General features: G+C 39.7%; 3 protein-coding genes and 1 long non-coding RNA gene across 4 annotated transcripts in view; 2 read left to right on the top strand and 2 right to left on the bottom strand.

Moving 5' to 3' along the window:
• Nucleotides 1-10988, top strand: LOC116734313 (seipin-like). Its single transcript, XM_032585634.1, is given in 3 exon segments — nucleotides 1-599; nucleotides 601-1307; nucleotides 10961-10988. Coding segments are annotated over 2 exon segments (1245 nt in total). The 5' UTR covers nucleotides 1-47; the 3' UTR covers nucleotides 1294-1307; nucleotides 10961-10988.
• Nucleotides 3511-7228, bottom strand: lrrc10 (leucine rich repeat containing 10). Its single transcript, XM_032585647.1, is given in 4 exon segments — nucleotides 3511-5532; nucleotides 5534-5836; nucleotides 5838-6134; nucleotides 6292-7228. Coding segments are annotated over 3 exon segments (975 nt in total). The 5' UTR covers nucleotides 6120-6134; nucleotides 6292-7228; the 3' UTR covers nucleotides 3511-5142.
• The window catches only part of cnot2 (CCR4-NOT transcription complex, subunit 2), a 10139-nt gene continuing 1474 nt past the window's right edge, over nucleotides 8449-17113 (top strand). The window contains exons 1-14 of the mRNA XM_032585623.1: nucleotides 8449-8547; nucleotides 10961-11088; nucleotides 11196-11268; nucleotides 11456-11603; nucleotides 11692-11865; nucleotides 11949-12028; nucleotides 13572-13697; nucleotides 13865-13989; nucleotides 14098-14215; nucleotides 14540-14696; nucleotides 14809-14870; nucleotides 15985-16034; nucleotides 16123-16223; nucleotides 16913-17057. Of these exons, the coding sequence (XP_032441514.1) occupies nucleotides 10981-11088; nucleotides 11196-11268; nucleotides 11456-11603; nucleotides 11692-11865; nucleotides 11949-12028; nucleotides 13572-13697; nucleotides 13865-13989; nucleotides 14098-14215; nucleotides 14540-14696; nucleotides 14809-14870; nucleotides 15985-16034; nucleotides 16123-16223; nucleotides 16913-17057 (1467 nt within the window). The 5' untranslated portion in view covers nucleotides 8449-8547; nucleotides 10961-10980. The remainder of the gene's footprint in view (nucleotides 8548-10960; nucleotides 11089-11195; nucleotides 11269-11455; nucleotides 11604-11691; nucleotides 11866-11948; nucleotides 12029-13571; nucleotides 13698-13864; nucleotides 13990-14097; nucleotides 14216-14539; nucleotides 14697-14808; nucleotides 14871-15984; nucleotides 16035-16122; nucleotides 16224-16912; nucleotides 17058-17113) is intronic.
• Nucleotides 14026-14616, bottom strand: LOC116734355 (uncharacterized). The gene is made up of 2 exons (XR_004342212.1): nucleotides 14502-14616; nucleotides 14026-14307 (listed from the first exon to the last, which is right to left on the bottom strand). It is a non-coding gene; the product is annotated as an uncharacterized LOC116734355 (long non-coding RNA).

A 17113-nucleotide genomic window follows, 5' to 3' on the forward strand; every position in this document is an offset into this window, starting at 1 on the left:
ATGTCAAGGTACCCGATTTTACAGTTTCGGATCGGAGCCACCCACTAATGCAAGAACATAGCGATCCACCACAGAGGCAGCAATCCACGGGGCCCCGAAGAGGATCAGCAGTCCAAACCAAGAGCTCCCGATCAGACACGATGGGGGGAGCGATGGGGCCGCTCCTCCACTGGCTGCAGGATGTGGCAGCTGTGACTTTCCACAAAGCCCGAAGGACACTATTTCAGGCCGCCATCCTCTTCTGCACCCTATGCCTGCTGCTGTGGGTGTCCATATTTCTCTACGGGAGCTTCTACTACTCCTACATGCCCACTGTGAGCTTCTCCACCCCTGTGCACTTCTACTACACCTCTGATTGTGATGCTACAGAGTCAGGTCTGTGCTCCTTCCCCACAGCCAACATATCCTTCATGAAGAATGACAGGGACCAGGTGATGGCCAATGGCCAGCCTTACAGGGTGTCTATCGAGTTGGAGCTGCCGGAGTCTCCAGTGAACGAACAGCTGGGAATGTTCATGATCAAGATGTCCTGTTACACCAAAGGCGGGACGACTGTCTCGTCGGTGGGACGATCAACGATGCTGCATTACCGCTCCAGTCCTCCTGCAAACCCTGAGCACTTTATTCTTCTCTCCTCTCCTCCTGACTGGGATGGTTGAGCAGAAGCAGCTCATAGAAGTGGAGCTCTATCCCGATTACAAGATGAATGCCTATCACCCCACTGTGGGTGCAGTCATTGAGATCCATTCCAGACGGGTTCAGATCTACTCAGCGCAGCTAAGAATCCACGCCTACTTCACTGGTATTCGGTACCTTTTGTACAACTTCCCCCTGACGTCGGCAGTGATCGGAGTGGCCACCAACTTTGCCTTCCTCAGCGTTATTGCGCTGTTTGGATACCTGCAGTTCATGTGGGGCGGGCTCTGGCCTCCAGACCAGGTCAGAATCAGGGTCATGATGGGAGACAACACCCGGATCCAAAGGCGGAGGGAGGAGGCTCGGAAGCGCATGGAAAGGGAAAACTCCCAGAAAGAGCTCAACACTCCTACCGTGATTGGCTCGATAAGTGGGGGGTGTGATTTCCAGGGCGTCGTATCAGAGTCTTCCCCAGAGAGCCCCTCTGTAATCCCAGAAGCCTCTGGGGCTGAAGCCACACAAACACAGCAAGAAGAGTCTTGTGATTCTGAGGGACCTGTGGAAACCGATGGGTCAAACGAGTTGGATGGCAGCCTTCAGTCTCAGACTGGGGAGACGGCCGTTCGCCACAGACCTGGACCTTGGATGAGTCTCTAAACCATAAAATAACTGTAATGTTGCATATCCTCTTTAGCACTTTGAATGCAGAAATGTAGATGTAGACTAAAGCAAACCTTCAGTCTGATAAAATTAAGTTACACTATTTGACTCATCTTGCTTTAGTTGGCGTTGCATCTTGTGGTCTAGCAGTCTGTTTCAGTTTGTTTACGTCTGTGTTTTTGTTGCAACTGTTACTGTTACAGTTTACATGTTTGTGGTATTTGAGTTGCCCAGTTCAGGAGGCGTTACATTCCTGGCCTATCGGCCGGTTAGTCCAACACACCCTTTTAAGTGACGAAACCTGCTTGCTTTTTATCTCTGGATTAAAGTGTTTTCCAGAGGGTGCACTGATCTGGCTTTTCCTGGCCGACTCCGATTTCTGTTTCTTTTGAAGTCTGCAAAGCTCAATTCAGAATTTGACCAATTTGGTTTTCTAAGTATTGTAATGCGTAGAAGAGAAAAATGTGTGCTGTAGTTTCGCTGGTAGAGGTAGTACCTTGAAGTTACACAATTATTCAGACTTGTGCATGAAAGAATGTTTAACCTTTATCTGATTTTTACAAAACACAAAGAAGTGCAAAGCATAAGTTGGCAGTTGCTGCATTTATTGACTAAAATTATAGAAATCCTGATGCATTTAGTAGTAGGAAAGAAAAGTAGTATAGTTTTAGTATTTCATCTAGTAATTATCAATAAAAATCTTCATTTTTTTCCAATCTCTGACCAATTAGTTCATCTTTGTATTTTCTGAAATCACAATATTCCTTTTTAGTTCAACTGAAATGCTTTTAGAAATCAGACTTTGTTTAATGTCGATGGCATGCTGGCTGAAACAAAATGATTCGGTGCATGTGATTTATTTATTTTTTTTGCTCCCAGAAGCTTTTTCAAAGCAATTTGATTTGGAAACTTTACTCAACAAAAAGCGTCTTTGTTGTTACCAACCGTCTGTAAAAAGTTCGGTCCAGCGTGAGGGGAGCAATTGGGACTTTTTCTGTTTCGCAAAACAAAGCAGAGTTCTGTCTCAGTGTAATTGGTGAGTTGAAACTCAAGTACTTTAGCAGCGGTTGATCATCATTCCTGTTGCATGTCTTTGCAAAAGTCCAGTTGGCACTTGGTTTTTATCACCAACACTCTCAGACCATTTGAAATCATTTTTGTTTATTGTGTGTTTATTGTAATGTGCATATTTAATATTAGACTGTAGTACAACAGGGATAAGTGAAGTTACAGTTTTGAAGTTGATGCACTTGCTAAAAGCGATGCAGGGATTGTCTGGCTAAGCCTTCAAGTATTTAGCCTGTTAGTCAGGGAAACTTTGGGTTTCATTCTTATGGTTACTCTGAGTTGTGGTTTTGGAATTAAGATTTTGTACCAAAGATATTTGCAGATATGTTGGATCTTTCCAAATATGTACAGATGTTATTTATGTGTTTGAACAAATAAAATAAATACGGATATGCCTGTGACCTCACCTTTGTGTAAAGATTAACCATCTCTTTGTTTATTTGACATTTTTCTTTTAGGCTTTGGTGTTGCATTTATTAAAAAAAATATTATAAATGCTTTATGATATTTTATAAATATTATAAAACATCCTCGATTCAGACAAGTTGGATGAAGACCCAAGCTGATATTGGTTTGAGGAAGAGTGAGCTCACTGTTAGAACTGCATCAAGGGTGGCATCTTGTTTCCATAGCAACCAGTAGATGTCATCTATATGCCATTGGTTTTTGGCGAAGTTGCTAAGTTAACTGTAACCATGTGCTTTGGCCAGAAGAGACTGACTTAGTCTCAAATAATTTGACGAGTTAATGTGTGGCAAAAAATCATGAACACGTGGAAAACCACCAGATTCCCAGCTGCTGCATGAGGATCTGTGATGCTTTCGGCCAGATAACTGTGGTCATGATTTTATATTAAAGTATTTTTATTATAGTGATATTTTCCAGTCCAGAAATTCAGAGTGACATTATGCGATTGCATTTTAAAAACATACCTTTATTGTTAGGTTTTCTATATCTTTATCCATTGGAGCCAGTAAGTAGAAGGTAGTGTTGGAATACAAACTGTTTCTGGACTTCAGATACACAATGTTATGTGTATCTTTCACAAATCTTTACTTTTCATAACAGTAAATAATTTTGGTCTGAGCTAGCACATTTTTTTCTTATAAGGTCAGATAAAAAAAAGGGCCTTTTGGAAAGATAAAATAGACAAACATTTTTTTTATTTACACAGAGAAAAAGAGTTTGCAAACATGAATCAAGTTCAAAAATAATAATTTCAAACAGCCTGTAAGTCTTGATAGCAATATAACTACACCATAATAGTGTGAAGAATGTGCATTTTATTTCCTTCAACAATAATGCAGCTACACGCTAAAGTCTTGTTTGCAAATTAAACACACGCTGAAAGAAGAAAATATTTTGTAAGTTTCTACATAAGTACAAAATTGAGAAAAAAGTTGAATTACAGAAGTCCTAAATTTTAAATGGTTATGTTCCTAGATTAAGGAAGGATTTGTAGCCCTTTTAATGTCTTTTTGTGTGCTTCATTAAAGGCAAGTCTGAAACACATTAAATCCTATTGTGCAGAGGGGCATTTATTTCCATTTAGACAACATTTCCCAGCACTATGAGGAAATACAAACATGCATTTATTGGCTCTTCAAAACCCAAAGCTTTGGGTGACAATATTAAGCCCCATTAGTGGCCTTTATTCCAAACCACAGTCCTAATTTATCAAATGAATTATGCATTCGCCTGGATAATGAGTGCAGTCTACGACTCAGACTATCCATCACTTGTACTGAAGACTCTTTTTAGCCTCAGCAGGTACAGAAGTTATTTTAGAAATAAAACTCATTTTTATGTGCCTTCCTATCTTTGAGTTAAACCCCTTCACAAAGCAAGTCGAGATAATATCACTGTGATTGGATTTTCAGCTAGTAGATGGCACAGCAACATGCATAGTTAGAGTAATAGAAAAATATGTATTGCTGTCCTGCAAACACAGACAATGTTGCAAGAAAAACTACAAACTTGCAGTTATAAATACCGTTAAAATAATTTGAAATACTGTCTTCCACTGTAAAATAAAAGAAGTCAAACCTTTTCACTAAAAACATTGAATTTGTTGAAATTGTTAACAAGGTGTATTCACCAGCCACTTTATTAGGTACACAGTTTTAATTGCTTGTTAACACAATTAACAACCAAATTAAGGGTGGTGAAGACAATTTGCTGAGGCTCAGAAAGGTAATCACCACCTATCTATGTTTTGTTTTGTTTTTTTGCCTTAAACAGCTTTTGGAAAAAAGAGGTGGGGTGATTTTTTTTTTTTTTTTGCCAAAATCCCTTTCGGCAAAAACAAACAAAAAAAAAAAAAGATAATTTTGATGTTGCACCATGTCAAAATACTCAAAGCATCTCAACACATTTATTTTATAAGGCAATAAGTCCCTTGTACTTCAATGTCTTCCAGATCTGGATCCACAAGAATACATTTCGGATGTGTAGAGTGAGAAATTTACTTCATGATGCCTGCCATGTCAACATTGACCAAAATCTCTGAGGAATATTTCAGACACATTGTTTAATATATGATAGGGAAAATTAAGGCAGCTCTGAAGACAGAAGTAAATACCAATAAACCGGGCAGTGAGTGTATGTTTGTCCATCGATCCTAATAGTTTAAGGCACACAAAACTTTTCCACTTCCAAAATTGTGATTAATTCTCTTGCAGGTAACATTTAGGACTACTCTGAGGCAATAGTCCTCTCTATATGTTGGCCAAGCAGCGGAAGCATGCTTCTCATGACAGACCGCTTTTCGGCCTCCACTTAAGTTGCCTGGTCTTCACGCCCTAAATTGTTTTGCTTCTCCTCTGAGGGAACCTCTGCTATCTCAGTTGTGTCCTCGCTCTGTGCTTTGGTTCCCTCATCTTCCTGTTCGTCGTCTGAATTGTCAGCCCAGCGGCCCACCCTTCTGACGTCCTCACCCACTATAGGGGCATTAACACAGGGGTTGTGGTCATAAATGACAAGTTTCAGACCCTGCATGTGAGACAGGTTCGGAAATTGTCGTATTTTATTCCTATCCACATCGACGACAGCCAGAGAGTGCATTTCAAGCAACTCTGGAGGGAACTCTGTCAGGAGGTTCCCGGCAAGCCAGATACTTTTTAGTTCCTCCAGTCGCCTCAGGTCTTTTGGCAAACTGCGTATTTGATTAGTAACCAAAGTGCAGTGTCTTAAGATTCGTAAGCTCACAAACTACCTTGGGAAAATCGGTGAAGCAGTTAGTCTCCAACCACAGAGTGTTAAGTTCCTTGAGCTCTCTTAGTTCTCTGGGAAGGCGATGCAGCCTGTTGTTGCCCAGGTAGAGGATAGTGAGTTGGTGCAATCTACAAATGGCTGCAGGGAGCTCCTCAAAGCAGTTAAAGTCCAGTGCGAGTAGCTGCAAATTCCTCAGGCCTTGCAGTTCGTCAGGCAGGCTGCTGAGGTTGTTATCACTCAGGTAAAGCTTCACCAACTCAGTCAAAGACGCAGACGGTGACAGGTAGCCGCCGCAGCTGATGGCCGCTCAGATCCAGGGTTCGGTCCAGCGGCATCTCCTTCAGGTCTCCCACCAAGTAGCGCTGGCAGCGTTCGGAGGGAATGAAGGCGATTACTCCTCGCATGGCATTGCCCATCGTTCTCAGTTTTTTCTCAAATCCTCCACTTTGTGTACGATGAGAAATAATGCCTGTGCTCCAGATGGTTGTTGTCATCTTTAAATGAATTTCATGGAATCTCGTTAAAGCTCCACCGACGCTCATCTGGATTTATTGATCCTTTTATACAAACAAATAAAGTAGGGATCAGTTTTTGATTCTTTGGAACAATGTAACATCACATGAACAACAACAAAAAAAGACATTTGCTTCAATTTTTTCGTCAGCAGAAATCAGCAAGTACATTGAGAACAATAAAAAGCCATCATAGACCTACTTTCAAAAGTCTTTCAGCCCTCATTCATGACACCTAGCATCTCCAACAGTCAGCCATTTGTTTATTCAGCTTGATAAGCTGAAAACGTTTTGTCCTCCCTGTGCAGATACTCCCTGGTGGTGTCCTCTCACCAGTTCTCTGTGGCGTGGAGCTCAGCCCTGACTTTCATGGCTATAGCAACCACTTGCTCTCTCCTCCCCTTTCTGTGCCTAATGACTTTCCCCACTTCTTCTGCAAGATGACAGAAGTGGGAGTGAGATATGGGGAGGGGCCTTGTGGCTTGAAAGAGCAGAAGAAATTACAGACATTCATGCGCTGCTCTAATACATCCGGATACAGCTTATGCTGAGATGGAATGAGAGGTTTACTTTAATTGAGCTAAATATTTGAGTTTCAAAAAATGTTTCCTTGAGCACAAAAATTGAAGTTATCACAAGATGCGCAGACGTCTATTGGATTTCCTAAGTTTGGCAGTCACACATTGAGCATTCCTACTTCAACAAGATAATGACTGATATAATTTTCTGCTTAGGTATATATATAGTTCAAAAGGGAACAATAGTTTCTTGTTTCTTTTTTCCAGAGAAGTCAAATACTTCTTGTTTTCATGCATGCCATCTCTGTCTGCCTGAGGTGTGATCTGCCCCATGCTATCTTGCATACTTTCATTAGGTCTATTTTCCAACAAGATAAAATGGAACGGAATTTCATTTTCCTTATCGGAAGGGCTACCACTTGACCCTCATCTGCTTTCACTCAGTCGCACACTGTTTTTAGAGCTTCCCTGCCTCCAGCTAGGCGGAATAAAAGAGGTACAACTCAGATATGAATAACACACAATTTGCTGATGTCTTACAACGAGGTGGAAACACAAGTTAAAAATTTTCACACATCAAACATAAATTTCAACGCTCAGAGCCATTGCTGAGGTCGTGAAATACTTCATGGTCATTTTTGAATACAATACAGATGAAGTGTGAATATATATAGATAGATATGTCTCTATCTGTCTGTCTGTCTGTCTGTCTGTCTAAAGTTTGGACACACTTTCTCATTGAATTCAATGAGAAAGTGTGTCCAAACATTTGGTCTGTACTGTATATCTAGAGCTAAATATATATAGCTCTGTAGCCAGAGGGACATGCTGAAGCTGTTTAGGGATGAACAGTTCACAGGTTTGTTCATCATACTGAGCAAACCTGGTTAGGCTCCTCAAATCTTATAAAAAAAAAAAACTAGTGCTAGTACATACAGTAGGCTACATTATTGTTTGCTAGGTAATAAGTTATGAATATACAGACCATGGTCTCCATGTTTGTTTCCAAATGTACGATGTGACTAAAACAGATTTGAATGCATCAGACAGGAGCATTAAGTAATTTGAAGGTGACACAATTTGATTTTACTTTGAATGGATTGGAACATTAATAATTTTATGAGTCCTTTTCTTTTTGTGGTAGTTTCATAATCTAAGAGATAAAAAAAAAAGTTTGTTTTTTTTCCTTTTGGGGTGCTGTGGTAGCGCAGGAGTTAAGCACAACCTACATAAGAGGCCTTAGTCCTCAACGCAGCCGTCACAGGTTCAAATCCTGGCTCCTGAACTTTGCCACATGTCCTCCCCACTTTCTCCCTATCCACTTTCCTGTCAATTTACTATCAAATAAAGGCCACTAGAACCAATAAAACCCTTTAAAAATATATAACAAAAATCAATGCTTTTTAAACTGATTACATCATAGGTAAAAATTTAATTGATGTTTTTTTATGTTCTTCCAATGTTTAATAGATTTTAATATGATTTGCTGATGAGCTGAGAATAAAGTTAAACCAGCGATAATCATGTAAAATGTTCCTTCAAATTTAAGTGAAGTTAAAATAAAATACATTTTATACATTTATCCATTTATTTACTTCAGTGGGATTCTTTATGGAAATCTTTCATTTAAAGTCAAGTATTTTGAAGTGGCCTTACTGATTCTGCTGCAGTATAAGGTCTGAGGGACAACTTCATACTGATATTACAAAACAATTTTCCCAGGAAAATGTGCATCGATGTCATATGACATTTGTTTTAGAAATCTTCACGTTTTTATTAAGAGGCAACTATTTAACTAATTTTTGAAGTACAGTGTTTACAGAGATCAGCTTTGTGTACGGAAGTGGTCTGCAGGTCGCGAGGTCAGAGAGTAAAGGCTCTTTCGGCTGGTGCTACACACAGCCATCTTGGATCTAACGAAGCGAAGTGAAATTAATGCGGTGAGCGGATTTTTCCTTATTATTTCTCCCGTCACACGGGGTCGGTCCTGATGTCGTTGTCCAGTAGGCCCTTTGTGTCTGCTTGCTTCCCCTCCTTATCGAGACACAGCGGGTCGTTTATCTTTAACACCAGCAGAGTGCTGCTGCTGCTACAGCTGCAGCTACTTCCAAACGGAGCGCTAAAGTTAGCCAAGGAAATTGACCGCTGAATGTAGATATGTGAGTGCAGATATGAACAACTCCAGCTCGGCATTACCTGTTGTTGGGTCGCTTAATTGTAGTGTTTTGTAATTCAGCGGTTGTCACCTTTCTTTGGTGATTGCAGTGGGCCATTCGTGAGCTAGCAATATGCTAACTTAGCATGCTAATGATAACCACTTAGCAATAGTGTTGGCTAGCTGGTTAACTTAGCTTTGCTGCTGTGTTTAAGTGATAGTCTGTGACTGAGACGCTCTAACAATGGATACATAGTCAGAAATTAATAGCCAGTGGGGCTGTCATGTACATTATTTATTTAGACACTTATCATCGGTCAGCTGTTTCTGTTTTGGAAGGTTAGCACATACTTTGAAATACAGATGGAAGTTCATAACTCACTTGAACACTTTTCTAAAACAGTCTTCTTCGTGTGTGTGTGGTCTGTATGTTCAAGTAAATGTTAAAACATTCTTACCAAACGAACAGTTAATAACTCCCCATCCTCTTTTTCAATTAGTTTGTTTTTAATCAGACAGGTGGTGAGTGATGTTATAGGCGGACTATAACACAACTTCTTTAAAATAGATGTGAGCAGGGTTTAGAAAATATGTTGTCAGAATATAATTGTTTACCCTTGGAGACAGGTACCACAGGGACAGGATGCAGTCAATGTTAAAATTAGATTGTTCTTTGTTTCAGGTGGTAGTTCGGAATATAACAGAAAATTAAATAATTACAAGACACTTTTTGTGTCAGAGCACATCCTTATCCTTTATGTTGGCATGTAATTGTTAAATTAAACTCAGAAAAATTGCTTCAAAGTACATACATGGTTGGTAAATGTGTTTATAAACCAAAAAAGTGGTGGTTGGAGTTGTTTGGTGACATTTGATATTTACAATAGATTAAAGGATAAAATATACTAATTATTTACATGAAAAGTAAATGTGTTTAGACAGAGTCAAAAATAAAAACAGCTAATAAAAAAGGACAAACTTGGAAGATTTTAATAGTCTGAAAGAAAACAACAAATCCCTGCTTTAGATTCTTTATGTTGCAGATACAACATGGGAAATAGGTGAAGCTAGTAAAGCTACAAACAGCGCACACCAGCAGTGTAATACAACCAGTTGAGCAAGTTGTTTAGAGCCTGAACCTGACTTATTTTAAAATTTTTGATTGTTCTTGAAGAATCATTTCTGAGACATTGTGAAAATGTTGCAGTTTTTATTTGCACATGTAGTTGTCCGGCTCATAAAATAACTGCTTGCTGTACTCTCCTAAAAAATGGATGTGGTTGTCAAAAAAGCTCAATAACAAACAAAATACAAGGCATCATAGGTAGCATGAAACAAGAAAAACGAGACGAGGAGCAAAGAACAGCAGTGGTTGTCTACCACCATCAGAGACACATGCAGCGGTTCTGTAATTCCCTCAGACTGTGGGTCAAGTTGTGCACATTGTGAAAATTACAGACAGAAATTCATTCACCAGGTGAACGCTGTCAGGCAATTTGGTCAACATTTTTACTTTGATGTTTATACTTTGTTTTTATCTCCACTAATAACCGATTTATTTTAATTAGCTTAAAATTTAATAACTGAGCCTCTACAAACAGCATGAAATGTAACTGAGCAGCAGCTATCAGTGAACTCTGATGTCAGTTTTGTGCATTTTTACTAAAATAAGTGTAGTGGGGAAAAGTACTCTCCTATGATTAAATATTAGGTGTAAATAGCTCTGTTCTGCCCTGCATATAACAAATAAATTAATAATTTATACACTTGCCAGCTGTAACAAAATGGCCACTCAAAGGTAAAATATATGACACACTAAGCATCTTGTTTCAGCCCTGGTTTTTAATGTAGTCGAGATTTAAATCTATTTGTCTCCATCCTTAGACTACAGGAGATTCAAAACTGCTTAAAAATGGTTACCTGACTTCCAACCACATACTTATTTGGTGATGTCTTACAATATTCATAAGAGCTAAATCCGATTTTAAAAAAAAAGTATAGATTTGTTGTAGGCATTAATTAGATTTGCAATAAAAATGATCTCACTCAGTGGGTTTCTGGTGTTAATGAATGTAAAGACAAATCAAATTAAAATAATTAGAGCTCAGCAAATGCTGCCTTTGTTTTTTTTCATCCCTTTTTTTAAATTAGTGGTTTCCTGAATTATCATCTTTAATATAAGTTATCTTTTTCCTTAGGTGACCAAAAAAAAAAAAGCATGTTTGGTTCTAGAAAACCCTTTCCAGATTTCGGCGACGGAGTCGACAACGACTTGGCTGATGACATGTACTACAACCAGTCCATGTTCCACAGGTCGGACAAAGATGTAAGTTTTGACCTTTGCGTCAGTTTTTTGTCCCTCACACTGGCTAACGCTGCAGAAGAATCTTGCTTGTAACGTTTGCTGTGTTGTTAATGCCTCTTGTCCTCCAGATGTTGTCCTCTCCTTCGCCATCGTCGTCCAGCCAGTTGTCGCAGCTCGGTGTGAGTTTGTACGGTCCACAAAGTGAGTTCTTGTGTCTTTCTTGATGAAGGGCTACTGGACAAAAGTTTCACACCATTTATTGTATTTACGCACCTTAAGACATTTTGAATGCTTACAACTAAGCAGATGTGAACTGGAAAGTTTTCTCTTTCGTTTGCAAATGTTTCATTTTTATTCCTGCCATTTTGTTTTATTTATTTTCCTGCAGGTGCAATCGGCTTCCCAGTAAGGAACATGGGAAACAGTACGCCTCAGTTAAACCGAAATCTAACACAAGGGACGCAGCTAGCAAGTCACATCACCCCAACAACGGGTGTCCCCTCCATGTCCCTACACACCCCTTCCTCGCCAAGCAGGTGTGTGCTGTTTTCTGAGGCTGAAATTTGAAATGTTAGCAAAGGCCTGAGGGGAAAATGCATTTTTCTTCTGATCGTTTTTCTGCAGGGGAACAATATCGAGAAACATCCTAAACCACTCTCAGGTTGGACAGGGCATTGGGTTAACCGGCAGGACCAGCAGCATGGGCAGCTCAGGGCTGGGAAGTCCGAACCGCAGCTCACCCAGCATCATCTGTATGCCCAAACAGCAGCCAGCGCGCCAGCCCTGCACCATCAACAGGTAGGTCTCCCTAGTGTGATGGGATGGGATGGATCTTTGTGGAGGTCGGCTGTACACTGTCAAACTGCTGTTTTTATCTGCAGCATGTCAGGATTTGGTATGAACCGCAATCAAGCTTTTGGGATGAACAATTCATTATCGAGCAACATCTTCAATGGCACAGGTTGGTGGATTTGACCTGAAGGTCACAAGAGCTTAAAGACCAAATTTCACCCATTGCACCTTTTCATAACTCAGTGCATATTTTGGGCCAAAAAATTCGGTTGTAACACATGTTGGAAAGGCAGTGCACTGGTCCTGTTGTCACTGTTTGTAATTCCCGCTATCTTTGGTCTGACATAACACAACTTCTACATTATTGTTCAGCTTTCCAGTTTGTCAGAGAGAAGAGAACCCAAATTGTGGATTTAACAGAGGAATATTTTTTCCAGCTTTACTCCATCTTAGATCATTGTTTTATCCTAAACCTTTGGGTCTTGTACAGGATCTTCTTTAGAAGCCAAACAAGCTGTTATCTAAAGTCGTGGCCTTCATGCCCTCACCACCAAAACACTCGACTGCATGCAGACTAACGCATATCATAGCTGAGCCTGAATGAAGAGACGCCAGCTATGAAGGTCCATTGTTTGGAAATAGGAAATATAAAGTTGGTCAGTTGTTTTCAGCATAAGCAGACATGCTTGTCTGCAGACACGAAATATAAAAGATTGCTAATTGTTTTTCTTACTAAACTGAAAACCACTTTTCTCCTTTGTACTTCTTTGGCATGGTATCTGCTTTTAGCATATAATGCGATAATGATTCATTGTTCTTTCTGATCATTTTATTGTGGTATTAGACTTAATATGTACAAAACATATTCATATTCTCTTTGGCGTTAAATGCCAGGCCCAATCCCTCCCAGGAGCTCTCCAGGCCCCCCAGATTAAGAACTACTAGAAGTCTAGATGGATTTATGTTGGTTTAAACTTTAAACCAATTACCTGGACACAGTTGATAACTTGTAAGCATTTTGAGGATGACCTACAAATATGTAGCTTTTTAAGACTACATATTTCTCAATATGAAGTCAGATTTATGCAAATATTGTTACTTGGCTAAGCCCAAATTTATTCTTTCACCTTGCATAATTCGAAATCATCAAAATACTAGTGGAAATACGCAAAAAGTTGGTAAGCAATCACAGGGTTTGATTACTGTCATGCCAATATAAATTTTGTACTGATCATTGACAATATTTATTTTTTCTGCTTCAAAAAAAAGCATTGTTCTTAAACAATGCTTTTACATTCTTTTAGTGTTAGAGATCAAACAACCTTCTTAGTTGAATGACAGTGATTTTAAAATCTAAATCTGCCATGGCTTAGAAAAATTTGCAGACACAACCATTCAGTGAATTAGAAAAGTTCATTTGTGTCACTTATTTATGTATTTTATTCTATTAATGAATGGGGGGGAGGAAGAACTGAAAGAATATATTTCAGAAAACAGATGATGATTGAAAGTGATGCAGCTGCTAAAGAAGCACTCAAATTGCTCTTAACAAAACTGTTGGAAGCTAAAATAACTTTTGAATGTGTTCTTTTTATTATTTGTTGAACATACAGATGATGAAATCATCACGTAAATGTTTTGTACTCATTATAAAAATGAGGTCTGGGAAAAATGTGGAATTTTAAAATTGAACTCTCTTCCTGTTGATGCAGATGGGAGTGACAATATAATGGGCCTGGATCTGTCAGACTTCCCCGCATTAGCAGACCGGAGTCGGAGAGAAGGGACTGGAAATCCAACACCGGTGCTGAACCCGCTGGCTGGACGCGCTCCTTATGGTAGGCCATTAGAGGAGAGCTAATGTTGCATCGACAGCCACTCCATTGGCTTCATAAAACCACTAATAGGGTTTGTTTTAGAGCAGGTTGTCTCAACACTAAGAATAATTGCTCATGTTATTGTTTTGCTGGGATTTTTTCCCCCCTGCTGTTTAAAACTGTTGAAGTTGGCATGGTAACAAAGCCATCGACTGATCAGACACAAGACTTCTCCATACATAACGAGGACTTCCCCGCACTGCCTGGGCCAAATTACAAAGACCCCACACTCAACAACGATGACAGCAAAACTGTAAGTTAAAGCCACTCTGGTACTTTTTCCTTCTACTTTTTTTTTTTTGTGACGACTGCAGAGTTAAAAATGTAATCTTAATTTTGTTTCTTCATTTTAATTGTTTAGAACTTGAACTCCACAAGCAAGAGCACATCCAGCACAGATGGTCCGAAGTTCCCTGGAGACAAGACGACCTCGGCACAGAACAACAACCAGAAGAAAGGGATCCAGGTGTTGCCCGATGGTGAGACTTCTCAGCCAATCGTATCGCTCCAATTCCTCTGAGACATCCCTTCTTAATCCCACAACTTGGGTGAGGCAGCTGGGCTCGCTACCCTGCATTTGGGGTTTGATAACTGTCAGATAGGATAGAGCAAAGCAGTGTAATATTGAACATGAAACAGGCTTTAATGTTATATTTGAGGAGAAGTAAGTGGTTTGCTGTCTACTTTGTGCATAAATTACAGTGTAAAAATGTGGCTTTGGTTTCACAGTAAGTATTTTCTGTAGATCACCAGCTCACTGCTGACCTGTGGTTTGGTGACTCTGGGTCGCTCCTCTGCTGCAGGTCGGGTGACAAACATTCCCTCAGGAATGGTAACGGACCAATTCGGCATGGTGGGCCTGCTGACGTTTATCCGAGCCGCAGAAACCGACCCGGGGATGGTGCATCTGGCGCTCGGAAGTGACCTCACAACACTGGGACTCAACTTAAATTCACCAGAGTAAGATAGCCGTTTTACCTTTAAAAACTGTTGTTCACTCACTGTTACCTCAGTTATGTTCGTTCAAGAACCTTGCCATCTATGGGAATCATGAGAGTTTTTATTTTGACAGAAACTTGTATCCAAAGTTCGCCTCTCCCTGGGCTTCTGCACCATGTCGACCTCAAGACATCGGTAAGACTGCGGCTCTGATTAGTTGAACTAAAAACACATTCAACTACAGGAAGTTGTTTTTTTGACAGAAATACTGTCGATCTCCACTTGGAGATTTTCAAATGTGGTCATGTGACGACCCCAAGCTTTAATGTGTTTCATTAGGAGGTATAAGATAGACAAACACAAAGTAGTCCATTAGTGTAAAGAATAAACATGATACATGTTTTAATAAATATTTCTAGGTAAATATAAAATAATTGTGGCATGCCTTTGTATTAATCCCCAGTGAGTTGATACTTCTACAAGTTTTTTGAGGTGGTGTCTCTTTTGGCTTTGCGCTCACTGAGGCTGACATTTTGTGCTGATTCTTCCTTTTTGGAATCGCTCAAGCTCAGACGGACCGAATGTAGAGCATCTGAAAGCATCAATTTTCAAGTCTTGCCACAGATTCTTTAGTACATTCAGGTCTGGCCTTTGACTGGGCCAGTCTAGCATGTGTTCTTCCGGGTCTGCCCTGTATTTATCTCCATCAATCTTCCTGTTAATTATGACCAGCATCACCACACCAAGACCGTAATCAGAATCAGCTTTTGTTGTGCGAGTTTGTGCCTGGATCAGACCAGTAACAGTGGTTTGATCTGCAGACTGGTGTAATCTGTTTCACAGATGGGTCTGCTGAGGTGCAGCTGGCGATAAAAAATCTGATGAGTTTCAGCTTGATATAAGCAGCTATTTATGTAGAGAGGGGAGAGAAACGCACCCGTGAAGGAACAGCTGGATTTATAATGGAATTAAATTATACAAATGGATTATTTGTTAACAAGGCAGTTGCATTGGATTTTATTAAGGAGTACGTATGGGGAAGGCACACTGTTGAGTGTGGAAAGGCATTTATTAGTAAGAACATGTATCTTCATGCACTATTTGGTATTGGTCTGTTACCTAAAATCCTAATTAAAGATTGTTGCAAATTTTTAACATGTGAAACAATTCAAAACTTGCATATAAAACTTTTATATATGAGTTTTACAAGTTAAAACTTATATAAACTTTTGTTATACAAGTTTGTGTTCTGGTGGAATCTATGTGGTGACTGAAATAAAGTAACTTGTATTTGGATTTATCTTCTTAGATTTCCATGTTCCGTCGGAGTATTTAACCAACATCCATATAAGGGACAAGGTAAGTAGGAGCGCCAGATAACGCTTTAGTTTTCAATTGGCGGTTATGAAAAAAATAACTTACTTGTTTTAAACTGTCCTGTGTGTAGTTAGCTGCAATTAAGTTGGCTCGATACGGTGAAGACCTGCTGTTCTACCTGTACTACATGAACGGAGGGGACCTGCTTCAGATCCTGGCAGCTGTGGAGCTGTGAGTCACTTGATTCCTAACATGTAAATATGTTCGACATGCAGGTAAAATCAGCTGGTGATCAAAACCTGATGAGCTTTAGTTTGATATGACCAGTCACCAGGTGGTCCAAAACTCAAAAATCTCGTCTTTTTCTTGTCAGTGAATGCACCAAGCACTACCCGCTCACCCCGATATCTGCAGTCTTCAGTGTGGATGCTTTTACTGAGTGAAATTAAACATCTTCACTGTCAGCTGTTTGAAATGAAGTCAAATGGAGCACAGAGATATAAAAAAGCTTATTCATTTAGAAATGAATAAAAATAAAACCTGCTTCATTGAACTGTTTTCACACAAGCATTACGACCTTGCCTCTACTTTCATATACACCAAATAAACTTTTCAAAGACTAAAAAAGATATTTTTACAGCTATTATGAAACTTTTTACATTATAATTATTTAAGAGGGATCAGAATCATCTCAAATTGTCATTGGCAAAGCAAATCTGCAAACAAAACAAAACAAAAAAAAAACGATCAGATGCTGTGGACAATGTTTGACATCTTTAATTGTCAAGATGTCCTCAAATTTTACAAATTGAAGAATATTTCTTCTCTAGAAACCTCCAAGCATGACTCGATGAGCTCAGGTTGTCCATAATGGAGAGATTTACTGTTTGTTCTCGGGTTTTCCTCTGCTTGCTGTCCAGCTTCAACCGGGATTGGAGATACCACAAAGAGGAGCGGGTTTGGATAACACGGGCGCCCGGCATGGAGCCCACCCTCAAGACCAACACCTATGAGAGAGGCACCTACTACTTCTTCGACTGTCTTAACTGGAGGAAAGTAGCCAAGGTAAGAGTTGAGGCCGTGTGTTTTAGATGCAGTGATTGTTGTGCGCTAGAGCGACG

Source organism: Xiphophorus hellerii, chromosome 2 (assembly GCF_003331165.1).
Source record: "Xiphophorus hellerii strain 12219 chromosome 2, Xiphophorus_hellerii-4.1, whole genome shotgun sequence".
Taxonomy (NCBI): Eukaryota; Metazoa; Chordata; class Actinopteri; order Cyprinodontiformes; family Poeciliidae; genus Xiphophorus; species Xiphophorus hellerii.